Raw genomic sequence first — 23456 nt, forward strand, 5'->3', positions numbered from 1 at the left:
TGTGCTTTAATGGGTAGACCGTTGGTTTGCTTCTTTACCTCAACCTGATGTCAGGATTTCCTGTCACAGAGTGCAGCGCAAAGAAGCCATTTCCCACAAACAGAATGCTATCTCTGCTGTTTGCTTACTCATAATCATTGTTTTAACATATTGCTGTGCTTTCACCACAGGGATGGATTCGAATGGAGAATGCAACTTACTAAAATGACTCACTGCCAAGCACATCTGGGGTTTCAGTATGCATTGATGGCTCTGTGGGCTCTGTGTGCTAGTTTATTGAAGCTGTCCACTCTCAATGTCCAACAGTGGAACTTTTTTCTGAAACCATCCCAAGTCATTTTTAATGTCACATCGCAATTTGTCATTTATTCTGTGATGGAACTAAACTGAAGGGCTTACACACACAAACACACACACAAATTATTTTATTAAATTATAATTTTTAGATTTTATGTATATAATCTTCCTTAAATTACAATTAAAAAAAAAATATATATATATATATATATTTGTTAGAATTTATATATATATATATATATATACACATACATACATACATACATACATACATATACATACATACATATATATATATATATATATATATATATATACATATAGAGTACAGACCAAAAGTTTGGAAACATTACTATTTTTAATGTTTTTTAAAGAAGTTTCTTCTGCTCATCAAGCCTGCATTTATTTGATAAAAAATACAGAAAAAATTTTACATTTATTATACTTTAAATCATCATTTATTTCTGTGATGCAAAGCTGAATTTTTAGGATCATTATCACATGAACCTTTAGAAATCATTCTAATATGATGATTCATTGTGAAAGTTGGAAACAGTTCTGCTGCTTAATATTTTTTCAGAACATGTGATACTTTTTTAGGATACTTTGATGAATAAAAAGTAAAAAAAAAAGAAAAAAAAAAAGAAGCTATGTTTTTAAAATATAAATATTTTGTAATAACAATATTTGGTCAGTAATTTGGGATCAGTAATTTTTTTTCTTTCTTTTTTTTTTAATAAAATCAATATTAACATAGCAAGGATGTGTTAAATTGATAAAAAGTAATAGTAAAAAAAATATTATTAGAATATAGATTATTAGAATTTTTATTTTATTTTGAGTAAATGCAGTTCTTTTTAACCTTTTATTCATCAAATATATTAGACAGCAGAACTTTTTCCAACACTCATAATAAATCAGAATATTAGAATGATTTCTAAATGATCATGTGATAGACTGGATGTTACATGTGACACTGAAGGCTGGAGTAATGATGCTGAAAATTCAGCTTTGCATCACAGGAATAAATTATTTTTTTAAAGTATATTCAAATAGAAAACTATTATTTTAAGTTGTAATAATATTTCACAATATTACTGTTTTTTCTGTATTTTTTATCAAATAAATGCAGGCTTGATGAGCAGAAAAAACTTCTTTCAAAAACATTAAAAATAGCAATGTTTCCAAACTTTTGGTCTGTACTGTATATATATATATATACATACATATATGCATATATATATATATACATACATACATACATATATACATACATATATATACATACATACATACATATATACATACATATATATACATACATACATACATACATATATATACATATATATATATATATATATATATACATACATATATACATACATACATATATATATATATGCGAGTCCCACGGAGGAGATGGAAGGATATAACAGGAGCGACGACAGTGAAGGACGAGAGACCGGCGGGTCGAGCAGGTGTCGCTCATTTACAATCACTCCACAGGCCTCGATCCTGTTCCCACGTCTCTCGGCCCCTCCCCACTCGTCACAATGACATTTATGCAAAGAGTCAGTATTTGCAGTGTTGGCCCTTCTTTTTCAGGACCTCTGTAATTCGACTGGGCATGCTATCAATCAACTTCTGGGGCCAAATCCTGACTGATAGCAACCCATTCTTTCATAATCACTTCTTGGAGTTTGTCAGAATTAGTGGGTTTTTGTTTGTCCACCCGCCTCTTGAGGATTGACCACAAGTTCTCAATGGGATTAAAATCTGGGGAGTTTCCAGGCCATGGACCCAAAATTTCAACATTCTGGTCCCCGAGCCACTTAGTTATCACTTTTGCCTTATGGCACGGTGCTCCATCGTGCTGGAAAATGCATTGTTCTTCACCAAACTGTTGTTGGATTGTTGGAAGAAGTTGCTGTTGGAGGGTGTTTTGGTACCATTCTTTATTCATGGCTGTGTTTTTGGGCAGAATTGTGAGTGAGCCCACTCCCTTGGATGAGAAGCAACCCCACACATGAATGGTGTCAGGATGCTTTACTGTTGGCATGACACAGGACTGATGGTAGCGCTCACCTTTTCTTCTCTGGACAAGCCTTTTTCCAGATGTCCCAAACAATCGGAAATGGGCTTCATCAGAGTATATGACTTTGCCCCAGTCCTCAGCAGTCCATTCACTATACTTTCTGCTAAAGATCAATCTGTCCCTGATGTTTTTTTTGGAGAGAAGTGGCTTCTTTGCTGCCCTTCTTGACACCAGGCCATCTTCCAAAAGTCTTCGCCTCACTGTGTGTGCAGATGCGCTCACACCTGCCTGCTGCCATTCCTGAGCAAGCTCTGCACTGGTGGCACTCCGATCCCGCAGCTGAATCCTCTTTAGGAGACCATCCTGGCGCTTGCTGGACTTTCTTGGACGCCCTGAAGCGTTCTTTACAAGAATTGAACCTCTTTCCTTGAAGTTCTTGATGATCCTATAAATTGTTGATTTAGGTGCAATCTTAGTAGCCACAATATCCTTGCCTGTGAAGCCATTTTTATGCAACGCAATGATGGCTGCACGCATTTCTTTGCAGGTCACCATGGTTAACAATGGAAGAACAATGATTTCAAGCATCACCCTCCTTTTAACATGTCGAGTTTGCCATTCTAACCCAATCAGCCTGAAATAATGATCTCAAGCCTTGTGCTCGTCAACATTCTCACCTGAGTTAACAAGACGATTACTGAAATGATCTCAGCAGGTCCTTTAATGACAGCAATGAAATGCAGTGGAAAGGTTTTTTTGGGATTAAGTTAATTTTCATGGCAAAGAAGGACTATGCAATTCATCTGAAACACTCTTCTTAACATTGTGGAGTATATGCAAATTGCTATTATAAAAACTTAAGCAGCAACTTTTCCATATACATATATATTTATATATAGGTACATACATATATATATATATATATATATATATATATATATATATATATATATATATATACACACACACATATATACATATATATATATATATATATATATATATATATATATAACGTGCTGCGTTAACGTGAGACTCTTATCGGGCGATAAAAAAAATATCGCCGTTAATCTATTCTCAAAGTTGGGTTGGGAGCTGGGTCTATACTAAGCAAGCTATGATGACTTTCACCTTGATATTTTATATAACCGACTGGCTGAGGCCAGCCTAAGATGCTCAGGACAGTTGACGGGCCACTGCTGCGCATCGTCACGAAAGCTTATCTTTTTCACATGTCTTTAATCCTTACCGCTTGTCTATTTAAACATTAAAGCATCCAAACACAAGACGCGGTAAAGCTGAACAGAGTAGCTGGTTACTCGCGCGCTGTGTTCGGTGCGCACGAGAGAGATCGAGAGCCGCGCATCACGGACAGCAACACTGAACCGAGCTCTCTTCTGCGAAGTTCTCCTCGAAGTCCCTCCTGCACCTGAACGAAGTCCCTCCTGCACCTGAACGAACGAATACAAATCGCAGTTTGAACAAACAAAAAGATGTGAAAGAGCCCAATTAAGTACTCGCAGTGTTCTGTTGTTCAGGGCTCACGCAGAGAAAGGCGTCTCAAAACGCTTGAACTCTGAATTTGCTTATTTTTGCTCTTGTGCCGACAAATACATACAAAATATGTAAAAATATCCACTTTGGAAATTATGCTCGAAAAAACTGTCAGTTATTTCTTAAGTGAAAGTAAACAGTTGAGGAAAAAATGGGATGTGTATTATATTGGATGCGTTCATCGTCTCTTAAAGTGACCGCGCCTAATTTAGCTACTGGCTGCTGTAATGTTAATCCAAGAAAATGAAAATGAAAATCACTCACTGCTCTTTGACTGAATTACTTTGTATTTTTAACAGTCAAACCAAAAATGATTCAGACACAAGATATAATTTTTGATATATATAGCAAAACTGTAATAATTTGAGAAATGTTGAAGGTGTCTGAATAAATGTAGGTTTGATTGTATATTTCATTTTTACATTGAAGACTATCCAGTGCTATTTTACATTTAATTATTTGTATATGTACATACATATATATATATATATATATATATATATACATACATACATATATACATACATATACATATACATACATATATACACATATATACATATATATATATATATATATATATATATATATATATATATATATATATATATTTTTTTTTCTTTGCTGTCAAATGATTAATCATAGATTTTCTGTGGGGTTAAGGTCAGGTGAGTTTGCTGATGAATCAAGAACAGGGATACCATGGCCCTTAAAACAGGTCCTTGTAACTTTGGCACTGTGTGCAGGTGACAAGTTGCAGCAGGAAGCATGAAGTGCTTTAAAACTTCCTGGTATACGGCTGCGTTGACCTTGGACCTCAGAAAAAATCAGCAGATGACATGGCACCGCAAACCATCACTGCCTGTGGAAACTTTACACTGGACCTCAAGCAATGTGGATTGTGTGCCTCTCCTCTCTTCCTCCAGACTCTGGGATCCTGATTTCCAAAGGAAATGCAAAATGTACTTTCATCAGAGAACATAACTTTGGTCCACTCAGCAGCAGTCCAGTCCTTTTTAAAGCAAGACGCTTACGACGCTGTCTGTTGTTCAAGAGTGGCTTGACACAAGAAATAAGACAGCTGAAACCCATGTCTTGCATACATCTGTGCATAGTGGTTCTTGAAGCACTGTCTCCAGCTGCAGTCCACTCTTTGTGAATTTCCCCCACATTTTTGAATGGGTTTGTTTCACAGTCCTCTTGAGTGTGCGGTTATCCCTATTGCTTGTACACTTTTTTCCTACCACATCTTTTCCTTCCCTTCGCCTCTCTATTAATGTGCTTGGACACAGAGCTCTGTGAACAGCCAGCCTCTTTTGCAATGACTTTTTGTGTCTTGCCCTCCTTGTGCAAGGTGTCAGTGGCAGAGGTGGGTAGTAACGAGTTACATTTACTTCGTTACATTTACTTGAGTAAATTTTTGGGGTAACGAATACTTTTCGGAGTATATTTAAAGATGGGTACTTTATACTCTTACTTGAGTAAATTTTTGGGGGAAAATCTGTACTTTTACTTCGTTACTGTGGGCGACGCTCCTCTCGTTACTTTATCTTAATGCAATAAATGTTATAAATGCTTCAGTTTGTTCCAAACGCGCCGTCTACTTTTCTCTGGGCAATGAGCGATGCCCATTCGCGAATGATTCATTCTTTTGAGTCAATACTGTTCAAAGGCTTGATCAAACCAATTGGCAAACGAGTGAATTGGTTCATGAATCAGTTTGAATGAGTCGTTCAGTTCCCTGCCGCACGCGCTGAGCATCTGAAGTGGTTCACTCGGAGTTGTAACGTTTAAGAACATCAGCAGCGTTGAAAACGTGGCTGGAACTGCACTGAATTGAAATCTGCAAAGGTTATTATTTGCTAGCGATGGAGATCCTTATTAGATGAACACCGCGTGTGCTGTCTACTGTTTAACAGGTAATAACTTGGGCTACATTCGATTGCAGTACACGATACCACTGTGACATTAGTTTGTTGTACGTGTGTGGCTTATAACAGAGTCAAGTTGAATGAAGCTTCCAAAAGACAAAAAATAACCGATTAAGATTTTATTATTAATTTTAATACAATCACACTGGTGCAAGTCAGCTGCTAAATTCAGATCTGTGATCGCTTGCTGGCGCTGAGCCAGAGATAGATGCGTTTATACCGCGCTGCGCATTATAACAAATCACACATGATTCTATTGAGCTTATTAAAGCATTGGCCAATCAGAGGTGTTCAGATGAGTCATCGCTAAAATGCCGGTGCTTCCTTCACTCGCTCACTGACTGAATACCTCTTTCTGGCGAATTCTCTCGCAGAACAACAAAGTGCAGATGTGTGAACGAATCTTTAATTAAGATATTGATTTCACAGTGTTAACAGTTTCAGTGATTTTAATGGGAGTTTCTGAGAGTGATTGAAATCTAGACTGTCAGTGAAAATTATCTTTAATAATGTAAATGTTATTTGCTCTCTTTCTGAACAATGAAAGATTAGTAGCAATATTTAAATCACATTAACTTTCAATGTTAAATTCACATTTAATATAAAGTCAGTCATATTAAAAATATGTTATGGCATGACACCTATATCTGTTACTTAAGTAAACAGACAAGCTTTTATAATAAATTACATAAATTGGAGTAAAGGATGATGAAATATATACATTTATACACACACACATACATTACATACATTTTATCTATATATCTAAATAAAAATAGGCTCAGTATATATGACCCAAAGTAACTAGTAACTAACTACTTGAGTAGATTTTTTATCCGATACTCTTTTACTCTTACTCAAGTAACTATTCAAGACTAGTACTTTTACTTTTACTTGAGTAAATATTTCTAGAAGTACTTTTACTTTTACTTGAGTACAGTTTTTGGGTACTCTACCCACCTCTGGTCAGTGGTCATCTTTTGGACAACTGTCTAGTCAGCAGTCTTCCCCATGATTGTGTAGCCTACAGAACTAGACTGAGAGACCATTTAAAGGCTTTGCAGGTGTTTTGAGTTAATTAGATGATTAGAGTGTGGCACCGGGTGTCTTCAAAATTATTTATGTATTTTTTATTATACTTTCAAACTGGAAGACAAAAAAAATGTTTAACCATGCCCAATACACAAAAATAAAAATTATTCATAGACACGGTAATTATTTTTATTATTTAATTTCTTTAAAAAATATATTTTTTTAATTTTTATATTCTTCTGAAAGTCTGGATCGTGGACAATGGCAAAACAGTAAAATGTATACATTAAAAAAAGTTTTTTTTAATTTTTTTATAGAAATTAATAAAAAAAACCTGTGGAGAAAAATAATCAATATAAAAACTTAAACATATATATATATATATATATATATATATATATATATATATATATATATATATATATATATATATATATATATATATATATATGTTTATTAAATCTGCTCTCAATCTGAATAAATCAAGTAATTACTCAATAATTTACAAATGCAAACCAGGTTTCCTGAACCAATCCCACAACAAACAGACTGTGGCTTACTGAAGACTTTGTTCCATGCTCAGAAAAAGAAAGCAGCACACTCCACTGCTCAAGCGAGGAGTGCGATATCAACGTGGGAGTACTGCAACCTTCACAACAGCCAAAGAGGGCATGATCAATATTTAATCAGCTCCTAAAGAGATACTTCTCTGTGATTCCTTAAGTCGGTTAACACCTGTATTGATCCACTGCTGGAGGCTTTCCTCCGGCCTCATATTAAAGATACTTTAATCTTAAACTGCCTTTGTACTGGTGGTCTACCAACAGCATCTAAATAATGGATGTTCTGGCAAGAACCACAGTTCGGTCTTGACTACAATGTAGTTTGCACAGCTGTCAGTGTATGAGATTTCTGTAAATGGAAATACATAAATCAAAGCAATACATAGTCAAAAAGGAATCTCATTCTGACGGCACCCATTCACTGCAGAGGATCCTTTGGTGAACAAGTGGTGTAATGCTAAAATAATAGCTATAATAAAAAAAGTAATATAGACAATTGTGAATAGAACTGTGCTTTATAAAAGTGAATATACAAAAATTTTACAAAAACTATTCATTTACAAGTTGAAAATCATTTAAAAAAAATAAAAGTATATACATATTCTACCATAACATTTGAAAATATACTTGGCAATTTAATATATACAACATGTTGATTGTCCATTGTAATATCTTCAGATATAATATATAAGAAATACAATATTTTTAGATATATAACATCTGAAAGTGTTGGACAACCTGTGCAGTAATAGAAGGCTTTACTCATTTTTCATTCATCTCACATAATCCCACAAAAGTGAGTCTATAAATGATATGACAAAAGATAAACAGTATGACAGGAGAACACTTGGACCCCAGTTAACAACCACTGGGTGGCGTTAGCTTCATATATCTATATACAGCATATGGAAATATCATTGATTTAGTCTCAACAGGGAGGTGCAAAACTTCGTCCTTATCAAATGTTAATGATAATTACTGAAGAGAGATAGTAATCATAACACTTTACAATGAAACTTCACTAATAAAAACAATTTGCATTAGTGGTCTAACAATATGTCAATAGGGCCAACATTTATCAGTACTGTCAACTTAACATACTTGGTGAGTTTTGTGCAATAGACCTTTGGCATAAAATCTAATGCAAATTATTAATTTTTTAGGTGTGCAAGCAATTATGTGCAATTTACTCGAAACAAAACTAAATCTGCCTTCAACCCACCTGCTCTTCAGATACAAGCATCGGATGGAGAAAAACACCAATTAGCCCTTCAGTAATACATGAGCTTACATATCAATCTGTTTTACATGTCAGACTTACATATTAAAGGAATAGTTCACCCTAAAATAAAAAAAAATGACATGACATCACTTGCTCACAAATTGGACTCTCATTCTGACGGCACCCATTCACTACAGAGGATCCATTGCTGAGCAAGTGATGCAATGCTACATTTCAAACAAACTCATCTACATCTTGGAGAGCACGCATTTTTTATTTTAAGGTGATATAATTATTTTTAAAATAATGCAATGCATGTCTTTTTTTTTACTGTTTTACATTACATTGCATATCTAAAACATATATATTTGATCAGTCCAATCAGAAGACACACAAGCCGCTCTCCTGCACTGACTGCAGAGCTTCTTTACCGTCCTCTTGCTGGCAGGATATACAGACCTCTTCTTGAGAAAGCGGCACCTGAGCTTCAACATGAGGTGTGCGTGCGGATGTGTTGAGAGGGATGGAGCAGCACGCTGTCGTCGGGTTCAGCTGGCAGGTGAGGGTGGCCGTGATGCTGAGGTTGACCATGGGGCTGGAGACAGATGGCTGCTCTGGTATGGACTCCTGGCTGGTGCGCTCCAGCCAGTCAGCGCTGCTGTGACCTGAGTCTGGCTGACTCTGGCTGTCCGATGAAGTCATGGACGGCTCCTTCTGGCACCTGTCGATGGGTAACAGGTGCTGACAATCAGGCGTGCTGCTCGCTGAGACATCCTGCTCCAGCTGAAGAGAGAACACGAGATGGGAAAGTGATGAAATGACTATGTGCTTAATCTGATCTTCTTCCACATTAATTGATTAGACTAATGCAAAAATGCATTAGATGATAAATGCATGACACTCTGAGTTAAATATGCAATGTGGAAATGAGGTCATGTGACAAATGAGTAATGTTTGAAGGACTGTTGTACAATATACTGCATAATTTCTATTAGAGGAGACAGATTTTGAATGGCAAACTAGCATACTACCTTTTCTGCAATAGTAAGAGTAGTATGCTATATGCTATTCCTTTAAATGGAAGAAAATAAGAATTACACTTTTAATATATCTTTATAAGTAGGAGTAGTATGCTATTTCTGTTTATGAAAGAACACAAGATATGCATCTATATTTAGCACAAACAGTAAGAGTAGTTTGTTAGTATTCTATGCATGCATAATTATTAGGCAAGTTGATCATATTTTTTACCAATTCCAAACCACATCTTTTCATTTTGCTGAAAGATCCCTTGTTTTCACACGGGCCAAAAAAGATTCAGCACGCTCAAAAGTCTAAAATGTGTGAAGTGTTGTGAAGTACATGAAGAGGTTGAGAGGGACTTTTGGTTTTTGGAGTTCTTAAGTCCATCATGCTCACTGTTAGTAGCAGATCACACCATGACTCCCTCGCCACCGCCCCTGTTGTCTGACTCACAACCTAAATCTGTCCTTCCTTAAAAATCAGTCATCAAGTATGTACTTCAAGACACTTCAGCTTACTTCAGGTCATTTGCAGTTCTGGAAAACAGTGCTACTGGAGATGCAAAGTTTCCTGATTACTTAATTCTTCACATTACTTCTTTAAATCTTTAGCAGTTAATACCTTTTTTTTTGTGACCCTGCTGCCCCAAGGAGCAATTTCTTTTCCAACAGTCACACCTTAATTTTGCCATTTTTGTAACACTTAAGTATAGGGACCAATTCTCTCTATTGACTAGTTTATTAACATGCTTAGTATTAATTTATTAGTGCTTATAAAGCACATATTCTGCAGGACTATATTCTACATCCCTAAACTTACCAATATCTAAACTACCTTAATAAGTACCTTACTAACTATTAATAAGCAGCAAATAAGGAGTTTATTGAGGCAAAAGTCATAGTTAATAGTTAGTTTGTCAATAGCTATAACTGAACCTTAAAATAAGGTGTGACCGCAATTTCTATAGTATTTAATTCTTCTCATGAACATTTAATAATTTGTGACTTTTCAGTGTGTTGAATCTCTCTTTTAGCAACTTAATAAAAAGCTCAATAATTATGCACACCTAAATATAAGGTGTTTTTCACTATATATAACTTATAAATGATTATGTACACAAAGTAAATAGTAGTTATTAAGATTGATGTGGTTTGGAATTGGTAAAAAGTGCTTGGAAAAAAATTTGTAAGAATATCAGAATATTTAACAATTATGCATGCAGCCATGCAATGTATATTTTTGTATGGCAGAAGTAAAAGTAGTAGTATATCTTTAAATGGCAGAAATAGTAAGAGCAGTATGCCACACTGAATTAAATTAACATAAAAAATCATCTTCTTTAATAGTGGCTTGCTTTTTCCATGCAACTTGTTTGATGGTAAAGCAGCACCAAAATAATTGCTATTTTTCATTGAATACAGTACTTAATAAGCCATACGAACTTGAAAGCGTACCTTGTTGGCATCTGTGATATGATACCTTTGTAAACCTGCAGGAGGAACAAAGTGAAAAGATGTCACCTAAGCCGATCATTTCACATAATTAATGATACTGATTACAAGAGAAGCTAATCTGAATCTAAAGTGCTGATAACGTTTAACTCAGCAACCAAAATCAATTTTCTGATCTCAATCTGTTAATATGAAATGAAAATGCCACAGTACCGTTCCTCTTTCGTAACTTGCAAGCGATAATCACCATCACTGCCAGCAACGTCAGCAAAACCAGCACGCAAGCAACAATGACTGGAGAGAGCAGAGAAAAAGACAGAATCAGAGAAGAAACCCCAGTTGATTAACATTGAAAGGTCAACAGTGATAGCAAGGGAGGAAGGAAATGTGAAACAATTCAAACAATGAACAAGCAAAGCATCACAAAGTCACTTGTTGACAGATATATGAATAACAAACTGACTCACTTACACGTACCATGTTTTATGAATATGGTTCTATTATACTATTCTTTAAAGAACCTACATGGAGTACAATTTAAATACTATCACTCATATTGTGCAATAGTCTGGTTCTGGAAATGAAACAAAGGTCCCATTTTCTCCAGAAGAGAAATTATTTTTTAACGATAATTCCCAAATCTTTGAAAAAGCCCTGCTGTGAGCTTCAATGTTATTACGCTGTTGTTAAAGTTATCAGTCAGTGTTATTTTCGACTTATTATTTTTTTAAATAATCATGTTTATCAGCACAATAACAGATGAAAAATTACATTACCCATGATTGTTCAGAATCGGGGAACTGCAAACTGTGCTAAAAATACTCTTTGCAATTGATATAAATCCAGCTAACAAAAACATGTTCTAAAAACATTCTGCTAACATTCCCAGTGAGTTATGAAAATGTTATTTCTGAATATTCTCTAAAAAGTCAAAACTTTAACTTTTGAGTGTTTTCTGAACATTCTGAAACAACTAGGAACATTTAAAAATGTTTGTTTATTTGAACGAACATTCTATTAATGTTACTAGATGAACTTTTATTCATAACTTCAAGGAAACCTTGCCAGAATCTTCTGAGAATGTTCTCTGTTAGCTGGTGGAGAGTCAATCTTTGTACCACCAATTAGCCATCCATTTTAATGAGATTATGTAAATCACAATGCTTCATCGGATTGTATTTATTTTTTTCCCCTCATTAAAAAAAAAGTACATAGTTTAATGTAACTTAATCAAATACTTTCAAATACTTTTTTTTGTTTCAAATCAAAGTTTGTAATGTGATTCACTTCATGGCTCACTGGTTTGGTTCATGCCTTAAAACAATTTAACAGACTTTTTAAAAATCCTTTTGGAAAAAAAAAATAATAATTGGAAAAGTACTTACGGAACCAAAGCTGCTACAAAAATTAGGTGGGCACTGTTGAACTATATTAAATGGCACTTTGAAATACTTGATTCTGATTGGCTGATGACAACATTCAATCATTTTTGCAACTCTTTAACTGACCTTAGTAAAAAATTGACATATATTCTGATAGCATGGTAACACTATGGTACTTTTATATGGGTTATAAACTAAATTCTAGAGACATGAGACATATTTACCAATGTAGTAGATCATGTCTTTTGAGTCAGGGGGCCGACTTTTATTGGGTATTATAAATGTGTTTGGTGCCACGCTGCTTGGTGGAGACAGAGATGTGGTGGAGGTCATGTTCATGTGCTGTGGTTCCTTTGTTTGATTCCATAATGTACGGGGCTGAGGATGCTTGGATGAACTCTGAAGAGGAGCCGTCGTTGTAGTTGTTGTTGGTGGTGACGTCATCTCACACATTGTGTCAGTTGTAGAGTTGCCAAGTCTTAAAACTGACCTGCCTTCACATCTAACAGAGAAAAAAACAAATAAGCCATATGCATGCGTGTGTATTTGTAAGTAGTGAGTTTTTATTTCCATTTGCATCTTACTCTGTGTGTGGTTTACACTGCTCAGCATTACTGTGGTTTGAAAACTTTCCAGGTGGACACGATGCACACTTGACATCAGATGTAGGTGAGCCTGCATTCACAAACACAACAAAATGATGATAACACATGGCATTAGCCTGTGAACACAAATTTTCAAATAATGCAACAAATTACTTTATGTATTTGACTGGATAAATTGATTTATTTCCCAATGAAAATGCAAGTTTAAATAGCCAATAACTGGAAATCATTTCCTACTTGTGGTTTTAGTGGATGTAGATATTGAGGGGAAGGGCGTTTGAAAACTAAAGCATTTTATTGGACAAAAATCTCTTATTTTTTTTAGAAGAGACTGTATATTTTAGATGTGAATGTGTTAAAAGTGAATTTCGTCTACTTTTACTTGTGTTGGTGAGTTTAGAGCTAACAGACATAGACTAAAGGCTACACATCTCTAGTTCTGACTACACACATGATAGTGTTTGTGTACAATAGCTAGTATGCACATTTTGCCTCTTACCTTCTTTGGTGACATATTCACCAGGTTTGCAGGATATATATTTTTTACATTCCTCACATTCTTCTTTATAATTACGTTTAGAACAGTACATTCCAGGCTTGCAAATGCATACAGCTTTGGTATCAGCAGAGCAGTTTGTGCCATAAATCAGTCCTTTCACTAACCAGAAGAAATGAACAGCAAGTCAGTTAGATATTTAATGTGGGAAATCTTTGTATATTATAATAATACAAGAAAATTCTGTAACATTTTACTATAAGGTCCCATTGGTGAAAATTGGTTAATTATATTAGCTAACATGAACTAAGAATGACAAACACTTCTGAAGCATTTATGAAAGTTCATATTAATTTCAGCAAAATGCAATATTAAAGTCGATATTATTTAACAGAACTTATTTAAATTAAACTAACAATGAACAATTGTTTTTTTATAAGCTAACAAAGATGAATAAATACTGTAACAAATGTACTGTTCATTGTTAATGAATTAACTAACATTAACTAATGAGACATTATTGTAAAGCATTCCTGTAAATTCATAAGCGATATAAAACTATATGGCAAACAGTCCTCAAATTAGTAAAGTTGTGGAAATCAGCATGTCGTTTACATTTAATATGTCAATTTATATTTAATATTTTACTTAAAGAAATAGTTCATCCAAAAATGCAAATTCTGTCATCATTTACTGTAGCTTTGAGTGAGGAATAGCCAAACATTTAAGTCATTTTAGCTTGAAAGCCTCTGCTCACCATTCACTTTCATTGAGCAAAAAAGTGAGGTGTTCTCATTTTGTGGTTTACCAAAAAAATTATTTCATAAGGGGTTGGAAGGCCAGAAGGATTTTGGATGAGCTATTTCTTTTAGGGTGTTTTCAAACCTAGTTCATTTGAGCCTTTTAAACAGAGCTCGGTTCAGGTTGTAATTGTGAACCAACCAAACCGGGTGATTTCAGATCCCCTAAAAGGACCCAAAAGCGAACCGTACTCACCCTCAAGTCATCATATATGACTTTCTTCTTTCAGACAAATGCAATCAGAGCTACATTAAAAAATGTCCTGGCTCTTCCAAACTTTATAATGGCAGTGAATGGGTGTTGAGATTTTGAAGTCCAATAAAGTGCATCCATCCATCATAAAAAGCGCTCCACGGGTTAGAATAAAACCTCCTGAACCAAACTGATGCATTTGTTTAAGAAAGATATCTATATTTAAAACTTTACAAACCGTAATTTCTAGCTTCTGCTAACTGTCACATTCATGAGAGAGTGGGGTTATAGCAGATGATGTAGGGCATTGTCATAGTGTAAGCTCCAATGAGAAAAAAAAAGTGAAAGTGATGTGCCATACATCACCCATACTGGGAACTGTCCATACTGGTCTGTCATTGGCTCCTCCCATATATATATATATATATAGATTTGTTTCAGATTAAAAAAATTGAATTATTCCACAAAATTTCTTTGTGTGGAGAAAATTTGTGCACATAACACAATTTAAAATTAAGAAGAAATCGATGAAGGAGTTATTTTTGTTTTCTTTGCAAATAAAGTTTCTCATAGCTTCATAAAACTACAGTTGAACCACTGATGTCACATCATGGACTATATTAAGAATGTCCTTACTACATTTGGACCTTGAACATGATAGCTGTGTTGCTGTCTATGTAGGGCCAGAAACTCTTGGATTTCATCAAAAATATCTTAATTTGTGTTCCAAAGAAAAACGAAGGTCTTATGGGTTTGGAACTATTTGAGGGTAACCAATGACAGAATTGTATTTTTTGGATGAAGTAACCCTTTAAGTGAGCTAGGGTATGATTCTTTTAAAACAAACTATATGTGAAAACACCCTTAGATGTACACCAATTCCAGATTAGTACTGAAACAAGCCTTTTTGATCCTGGAGTGTTTTATTAAAATTGTCAACTCACCATTTTTACACTTTCGACAAGAGAAACAGTTGTCAAAATGGTTAATATTTTCTGAGTAACGTCCGTCTTGGCATGGTTTACAGATGCTGTCCGAATAACTAGTGCATGTTAACAGGAGATGAGTCCCTAGAATAAATATAAATACTTCAGAGGCCAGTTATAAATTAGCCACAATGTTAAAACTGTGTCTTAAGCCCAAAACACACTGCACGGTTTTAGCAATCCTTTATAAAATCACTGAATGTTACATTTCGCAACATTGATCTAATAAACAGGGCTTTAAGAACTAGTTTGACTAAAAGCTGGAATACACTACACGACTTTAAAATCTGAACAGATTTTTAAAACACTAGCCTTTATACACTTACCAACATTGTAAATAGTGACAGAGAAAAATTGGCCACACAGAAACGTGACGGTTGACAAATGAAAACAATATGAGTTCTAAAATTGGCTTAAAATATAAAAAAAAATTGATTTCCTCCGACTGGGTGGATTTAGAGTCTGAAGCTAAAAATCTGAGTCTGTGACCATCACACACTACACGATTTTCTATGAAAATCTGTTAACTCAAATCTGCTCGGTGGAAAATTGGGGCAAAAATTGTGTAGTGTATTCCATGCTTAACTAACAGTTAACCAAGTAGTAATCAGTCTTACTTTTCAGATTTAAATTAGACCAGTATACTATTTTATGTAACTGAATTAAAAAAAGTTATGACCAGTCTTGAAGTAGTTTATGCAACTGGCCAAAATGTTCAATGTCACAAAAACAGTGATATTTCTTTGTAGATTACAACACAAATGTTTACATTCTCTCCTACGCTCTTTGTGCTTTATGACCTACCTGGTTTGCATCTACTGCAGCACAGTTTCTGCTGTTTGACGTAATATTCGGAGGATGCATTATTACATGTTCCAGCTGATTCATATGGCAGAGGTGTCTATGAAAACAAAGGGGAAAAGACAAAAATATTACTGATATTTTCCCAGGATTATCAGGAACTGATTCTTGTCTTGTGACTATAACACTGCCCACCACTTCCTCATAGTCACAATATACGTCTTTGTGAGTCTTTTCCAAAGGATGCTAATACTGCTACTAGAGCATTTAGCGTAGGACAGTTTACTTGGCGCAGGCTTTTGCACAAGGTTAACTGACATGAAATATGCTCAGTAACAAGTGACAAACTAATATCAACCAAGCCGATTATTTGACTGACATTTAGTCATTTTGATCATGATAATTTTACCCACTTCGCAATTTAACATTAACAATCTTTTGTGTCAGCAAGAATCTACTAACAACTTTATAAATTAATGAAAAACATTTTTGGTGATGTAAAAAGGTTTCGCTAAAATATTGAGAGGCGGCTCCTTGCCCGAAGAACTTTCCTACGATCAATTAATCATAAAGAGTTAAAACTACCTTAATTTCATTTTATTTTCAGGTTCGGTTTTCAGCTAAATGACACGCATACAGCATACTGTATAATTTGAAAATATTTACAGGTATATATCTATATTTATATAAATTATATCATATATAAATATATTTAATATATAAACGTAAACATTTTCTTAAATATATACATGCATGTGTGTGTATTTATATATGCATAATAAATATACACAGTACACAGACATATATTATGTAAACAAAAAAATATTTTGGATGCGATTAATCGTGATTAATTGTTTGACAGCACTAAAAAGTAATTATATAAATCTTAGCATAATATTAACCACTAGCTGATATCAACAAACAGGACTCACCACTGAAAGGTTAACTATTAATTTTAAACATTCAAATCTGTGATATCATTTATATTTGACTAATATGGGGTTTTCCGTGCTGTTGCTGATGTAAAACATCACAATTTACTGAAAGGAAATGGGACATTTATAGTTTAGATGTTGGCACAGTATTTACTGAGAAATTTGACATTGAAAGAATATGACATTGTCACGCTGGTCAATAGGATTTGGAAATGACAGAATGAAGTAAATGACTTTATATTCTACTTTCCTTTAGCCTACACAGTTATGAGGTCAACCACACACGCATGTTTGTGACGAGTGGGGCGGGGCCGAGAGATGTGGGAACAGGAGCGAGGCCGGTGGAGTTACTGAGAAATGAGCGACACCTGCTCGACCCACCGGTCTCGAGTCCCACGGAGGAGATGGAAGGATATAAAACAGGAGCGACGACAGTGAAGGACGAGAGAGGACCAGACCTGGGTTTTAGTTTGTGTTTGGTTTTTATTTGTGTTTATTTGTTTTATGTTTATTTTGAGCATTAAAGTTTCATGTTGATTGTCCGCCGGTTCCTGCCTCCTTCTTCCCATAGTTATGGAGTTTTTATCATTACAATGTTATTTTTGCAGTGGAAAGTGCCGTGAACCGATACGAATGGCCAAAATGGGCCAAGGGCAATAGAGACGAGTGGCAAAGATGAAAAGATAAAAAAAAATAAAAAAATGATGCAAGTTCTGACCACTACACTGGGTCTGTCCTGACGGATTTGCATGCATAGAGAGACTCTGCAGATTGTGGTGTATGAGTGCAGTAGGTGTCCATGCACAACTCCAAATGAATGTTGGTTATGCAGAGGAGATCAAAAGCAGAAGTGAAATCAGAAGGAAATGACTGGCCAGCTAAATGATAACATGCAAATTGGTGAGGAAAAAACAGCAATGACTGGGAAACTCATCAGATCAGGAGACCAGACAAGCTGTTCAGAGGAAAAGCAAAGGGACTTTTGTAAAATGTCAGGAACTTTTTGACTGCTCTGAAAGTCCAGCTTAAAATTTGATTTCAAAACCTCCCAAAAATCAAATTTACCAAGTGGTCATTTATGATATTTTTTAATATGAATATCATATTTGTATGGAAGCACACTTCCGCCACTGAAGAAAAAGTAAAAAGAAGGTACTTTCAACTATATCTCAAAATTTTTACCATGCAATTCTGACTCAACTCTCAACTCTTTAGTGTTTTTATGCAACAAACTCACCTTACTCAATTGTGAGTAAGAATTGTGGGATATAAACTCACAAAAGTTTATATTTTTCAATTACGGGTTTATAAAAAGATATATATAATCTAAATTGCTAGTTTATTTCACCCAATTTTGAGAAAAAAAGTCTCAATTGCGAATTTATACGTTTTATTTTTCCAGATTGTTTGATATCCACCAAAGCAAATCTTACAAAACATGTCCAGGTCACATTATACATCAGAATCGATGTAAAATATTAATCATATTAAGCTTAAAATAGATTTAACTTATATTTGTTTGCGGCGGTCAAGAGTGAAATGTATGTTTGCAGCCAAACTCCCATAGAAACAAGTGTTGCAATGCAATGAAGTTTAATGAGAAATCATTACAAATCACATTTTAAAGGCCTAGTATTTCCCACGATTTCCCAGTTTGAACCCTCAAATGGTTAAAAGTTGGATTCAGCAAGATCGCTCACAGATTGTGGAGGCTGTATCAGCACTATTACTGATCTCTGCATCTAAAAAAGGAAGTTGCCAGAGGATTGCACTTTTTGCCAAAGACCAAAATGCACAGAATGATTTAAGATCTGTCGCAATTGAAGGACACACTCAATTCATGTGGTGTGTTCAGACAAATGACTCATTTATAACTGGCTGAAAGAAACCGTTTGACATAAAAGGGCTACCATTTAAGTTAACATCAAATCAAAATTTCAGCTTATGAAAACAATTTCTACAAGAAATCCACATCCTGATAATCAAACAGATTAGACGTTACGAAAAATGACTGTATCACCTCTAAAACCACTGACGCTGACGTCTTCTCAGTCAAACGACAAACGCTTAAGATGTTAAGAGGAAATTGCTGAGGTGTGTTACTGGGAAACGACCCACATATACATGAACAGTGCGCTTTACTGAAATACGGAGACCGAGCGCTTATCTTTACTGTATCAGCATCCTTGTAAACCAACTAAACCGGAGTAAAAGCCTCACTCTGAGCTGGTTACACCTAAAAGCCCAAACACTTTTACGCACATGCATGCAAAAAGCACACACGTGTTTCTTGTTAAAAATGCATGCAACCTAATCAACATCATTCAGTAATCTGTGCATGAATTGTTTTATTATTTAAGCAACTGTGTGCTCTTTTTTTTTCGGAGCTTCAGCACATTTTTCAGTCAAAGCAGGTTGATACAAAGCAGGTTGACTTGTAGATAATGTACTTGGAATTATAACAAGGCAAGCAAGTGGAACCTCCGGTGTAAGATTTTAAAAAGTAGACTGAAGAGACAGAAACATGGCTGTTTAACAAGACTTCATTTACATTCCTACTTGATATTTGGTAAAGTACGCGGATGTGTTCTAAACTGTGATATACGTGAACTCCCCACCTTCTCAATCTAGACCACAATGATTTGACATTACAGTGGATACTTCCTTTCTGAACAGCACTTGCGGTAGGCAGCTTATCACCCTATGATACCCAAAGACGCTGCTCACTGGGTTATGATGGCGAGAACTGCGGTATTTGTAGGGTTCCTTGGGTTTTTCCAGATGCTTATGTCCAACAATATTGTCTATGAAGGCACTGTAGATGAATAGACTTCACCTACTATGCCCATCATGCCCAAAATGTTTAAGATACCTACACTCTTGAAGTTTCTTTATTGGCATCAAGGGTTCCACAAAGAACATCCACAGATTTTTTTCATTCCACAAAACTTTAAAGTGGAAAAAGTTTCTTCTTCTTCAAAAAAAAAAAAAGAATTCCCATGTCGATTGTAGCATACTTTGTTCTGCCATTCCATGCAGGTAGTATATCATGCTTCATGCCATCTAGGTAAGAAGGTCACTCGGTTTTTCACTAAAATAGGCCATATAGATTGGCATTATGCTGGGTTTCACATATACCCAAAATGACAAGTCTAAGTAAGTGGTGCTTATGGGTATGTAGTTCACTAGTTTTGGCCAAAAATGCTGTGTAGGCACACATAAAAACCCTGGCATATGCTAGTTAGGTATGTTCTGAAGCATGACTGCTGGTTTCAGCTGCTTTAAGCTGGTCCTGGTCAGGTGCTGTTCCTAAGCAAAGATCAGCTAATGATCAACTAAGGACCTGCTTAAACAAATTTACAGCATATGCTGTTTTTTCAACAGGGTCTTATAATGCCCAGCTCATTTTGGTTTGCCAAAGACAATCAGAAATGCTGTCTAGGCAGTATATTAGGATGCTCGATCATGTAGACCAACGTTCTCAAAAATACCAACTAGGTAGACAAGCTTGCTGGGTTTTGATGAAGACCAAACATAAGAGTCTAAGTAGACTAGTGGGCAATATGCAAAATGTTATCTAAGCATGCTACTTTTTAAAATAACCATGACGCTCAAGAATGCAGTTTGGGTGGGTGACTCACTTAGTTTTTCCAGTGTTGTGGCCAAATGTGCTGTGAAATACCAGCTCAATTTGTTTTGCCAGAAACACTTAAAAATGCTGTTTATAGGCAGTTACATTATGATTTATGATCCCAAATATGCCGTATAGGTAGGCAGGTATATACGTATATATAGATATATATATATAGCTGTCCAAAATGCTAAATATACAATACCCTATGTTTTAAGATGTCTATAATTCCTATATAAGATGTCAAGATGTGTAGTAGCCTACATTAGGTCACTATACCACCCACAATCTTCTACGTAGGCAGCATACTAGATCTAGGTAGAAAGCGCACTAAGTAGACTATGCACGTGACAAGCAAAACAGTAGGCAGCGCACTACGATTTGAGACAGCAGTCAAGCACGCAACCTCTGCTGGAAACTCCGAAAGCAAAAGAACAGAACAGAACTGAAAATAAATGTATTTTTCATTTCTAAGACACACACTTCGAATCCGAGAATAACGTTTTTTCTTTTCGTTTAGTATTTTTCAGAAGAATCTTTTCATCCGTATCAAAACACACCTGTGAAAGTTATGTAAAGTATAAGAATGAATCATTACATTGCGTAGTCAGCAACACATATAAACCTGTTCGTTACCTTCCCGTCTGCCACACGCCACACCGCCGCCATAAATAATAAACGTGAGATGAGAATCAGCATGATCCTTCAGCGACCCGCGCGACCAAACTCAAGTCACTGACCATCACTCCCGGAAATGTTGCACGGCAGTCCCCTTGTAACCAGGAAGCGACTGCGTGTTTGACAAAAACACACAGCATAGCAGACCTCTGAGAGACACGAGCTCATCCTCATGTCAAAAACACGCTTCAACCCTAAGATGAGGATTCAGGAAAAAATGAAACTTATGAGGTAAATGAAGGAGATATAACCGATGCTCTGAACTGTTTCTATGTCACTAAGCAAATTATGGGAAAATTTCATATTAATTTCATTTCATTTAATATATATTCCTTATAAGGTACTCAAATTATATATATTTGGAAAATGCGAAACAAAATATACAAATATGTGCAGTGTAGCCTACATATAAATCCATCCATTGTAGACTACACATTGTGTTTGATAGATAGAGACAGAAAGATAACGACAGAAAGAACAGTAGACAGAATTACAATGATAGATAGATAGACAGACAGACCGATATATCGATATATATATAGATAGATAGATAGATAGATAGATAACGACAGTCAGAACAGAATAGAAAGAAATAAATAAAAGATAGATATATACAGGTGCATCTAAAAAAATTAGAATATCATGGGAAAAGTCCTTGGGCTTGGTATCGCTGGATGGACTGACCGTGTCTTCAGCGAGGAAGCCCAATGGCTCGAGTTGTCTTCTGGCTCGGGAGCGCTGTTCTACTTGAGAGCGCTGTTCCAACCTCGAGTCGACCCATAATGCTAACTCTATCAGGCCGTTCAAGCTCTTGGGAAGATCCAATGTATATATTTCACGTTGGACACGGTCAGCCAGCCCATGCAGGAATCTGTCCCACTGCGCCTCCTCATTCCAGTGGCACTCTGCAGCCAGGGTGCGGAATTGTATCATGTAGTCAGAAACTGAAAGCTTGCCTTGGTGAAGATCAGAGAGTCTGCGGGCCACCTCGCGGCCCGACACCGCACGGTGAGACACCAGTCTCATCTCCTCCCGGAGTGCCAGGAACAAGGAACAGCAAGGACCATTATTTTCCCAAACCCCGTCCCCCAAAGAGCCGCACGCCTCAACAGCAGGTTTAACACCAATGCCACTCTGGATCTCTCAGTGGAAAAGGTTACAGGTTGCAGGGAGAAGAATAATGAGCATCTAGTCAGAAAAGCTCGACACAGCTCTGGATCACCCGCATATCTTTCCGGCGTTGGTATCCTGGGCTCGTGCTGGCTGGTGATGTTAATAGGGTTGGGGGAAACAGGCGGTGGGGTGGGCGCAGCGGGCGATCTTAGCTGTTGAATCTGGGTAGTGAGCTCGTAGAGCTTGTACTGCCTGAGCGGTGGCAAAGACCTGTTCCTCCTGACGATCCATACGTTGATTGCTGGTCGTGAGGTATTCCTGAAGCTCTGCCATTCTCGCTGGATCCATCAATGGTCAGTTCGTTCTGTTACTTCTGGTGTGGAAAGAAAGGCTGAGAATCCAATAGCGAGTAAATGATAGAAGTTTATTATACTCAAGCACTCGTGAAATGACAATGACAGTTTCACTGGACGAAGCACAGATGAGTAAAGACGGGCTCTGAGGCAGGCAGGCAGGTTGAGGATACCACCGCTCAGGACAGCGACGCAGGGAAGCAATGGGCGAACCAAACCGGCGGGATCCAGGAATCCAAAATGGAGAGTGTAGATCAGGAAGAACATGAACAGCTGGAACACCAAACACACTGAAACGAACTGACAACACGGCTGGGTGATAGACAGGTTTAAATAGCCCCGGTGATGAGTGCAGCAGGTGGCAGTGATCAG

The 23456-nt window shown here is 36.1% G+C and overlaps 1 protein-coding gene across 2 annotated transcripts; it reads right to left on the reverse strand.

Annotated features, from left to right (window-relative positions):
• Positions 1 to 8770: 8770 nt before the first annotated feature.
• Positions 8771 to 21731, reverse strand: LOC132126534 (tumor necrosis factor receptor superfamily member 1B-like). Of its 2 annotated transcripts, none has more exons than XM_059537821.1 (9): positions 21577 to 21731; positions 16378 to 16474; positions 15532 to 15657; positions 13598 to 13756; positions 13078 to 13168; positions 12718 to 12995; positions 11325 to 11405; positions 11115 to 11149; positions 8771 to 9414 (listed from the first exon to the last, which is right to left on the reverse strand). In XM_059537821.1, exons 1-9 carry the CDS (start codon positions 21637 to 21639, stop codon positions 9019 to 9021), a joined length of 1326 nt encoding a protein of 441 aa, XP_059393804.1. In that variant the 5' UTR covers positions 21640 to 21731; the 3' UTR covers positions 8771 to 9018. The 2 variants fall into 2 exon arrangements, with proteins under 2 accessions (XP_059393804.1, XP_059393803.1); XM_059537820.1 differs by having other exon boundaries at positions 8771 to 9420.
• Between the last annotated feature and the right edge of the window lie 1725 nt (positions 21732 to 23456).

Source organism: Carassius carassius, chromosome 44 (genome assembly GCF_963082965.1).
Source record: "Carassius carassius chromosome 44, fCarCar2.1, whole genome shotgun sequence".
In the NCBI taxonomy this organism is placed as follows: domain Eukaryota; kingdom Metazoa; phylum Chordata; class Actinopteri; order Cypriniformes; family Cyprinidae; genus Carassius; species Carassius carassius.

Bases quoted from the DNA above. Each gene is read 5' to 3' on its own strand.
- LOC132126534 (XM_059537820.1), bottom strand. From the start codon at position 21,639: ATGCTGATTCTCATCTCACGTTTATTATTTATGGCGGCGGTGTGGCGT. The intron at 12,996-13,077 runs GTAAGATGCAAA...TTTCTCTGTTAG, and splicing joins CAGTGTAAACCACACACAGA to ATGTGAAGGCAGGTCAGTTT. The intron at 9,421-11,114 runs GTACGCTTTCAA...TTCTCTCTTCAG, and splicing joins ATATCACAGATGCCAACAAG to CTGGAGCAGGATGTCTCAGC.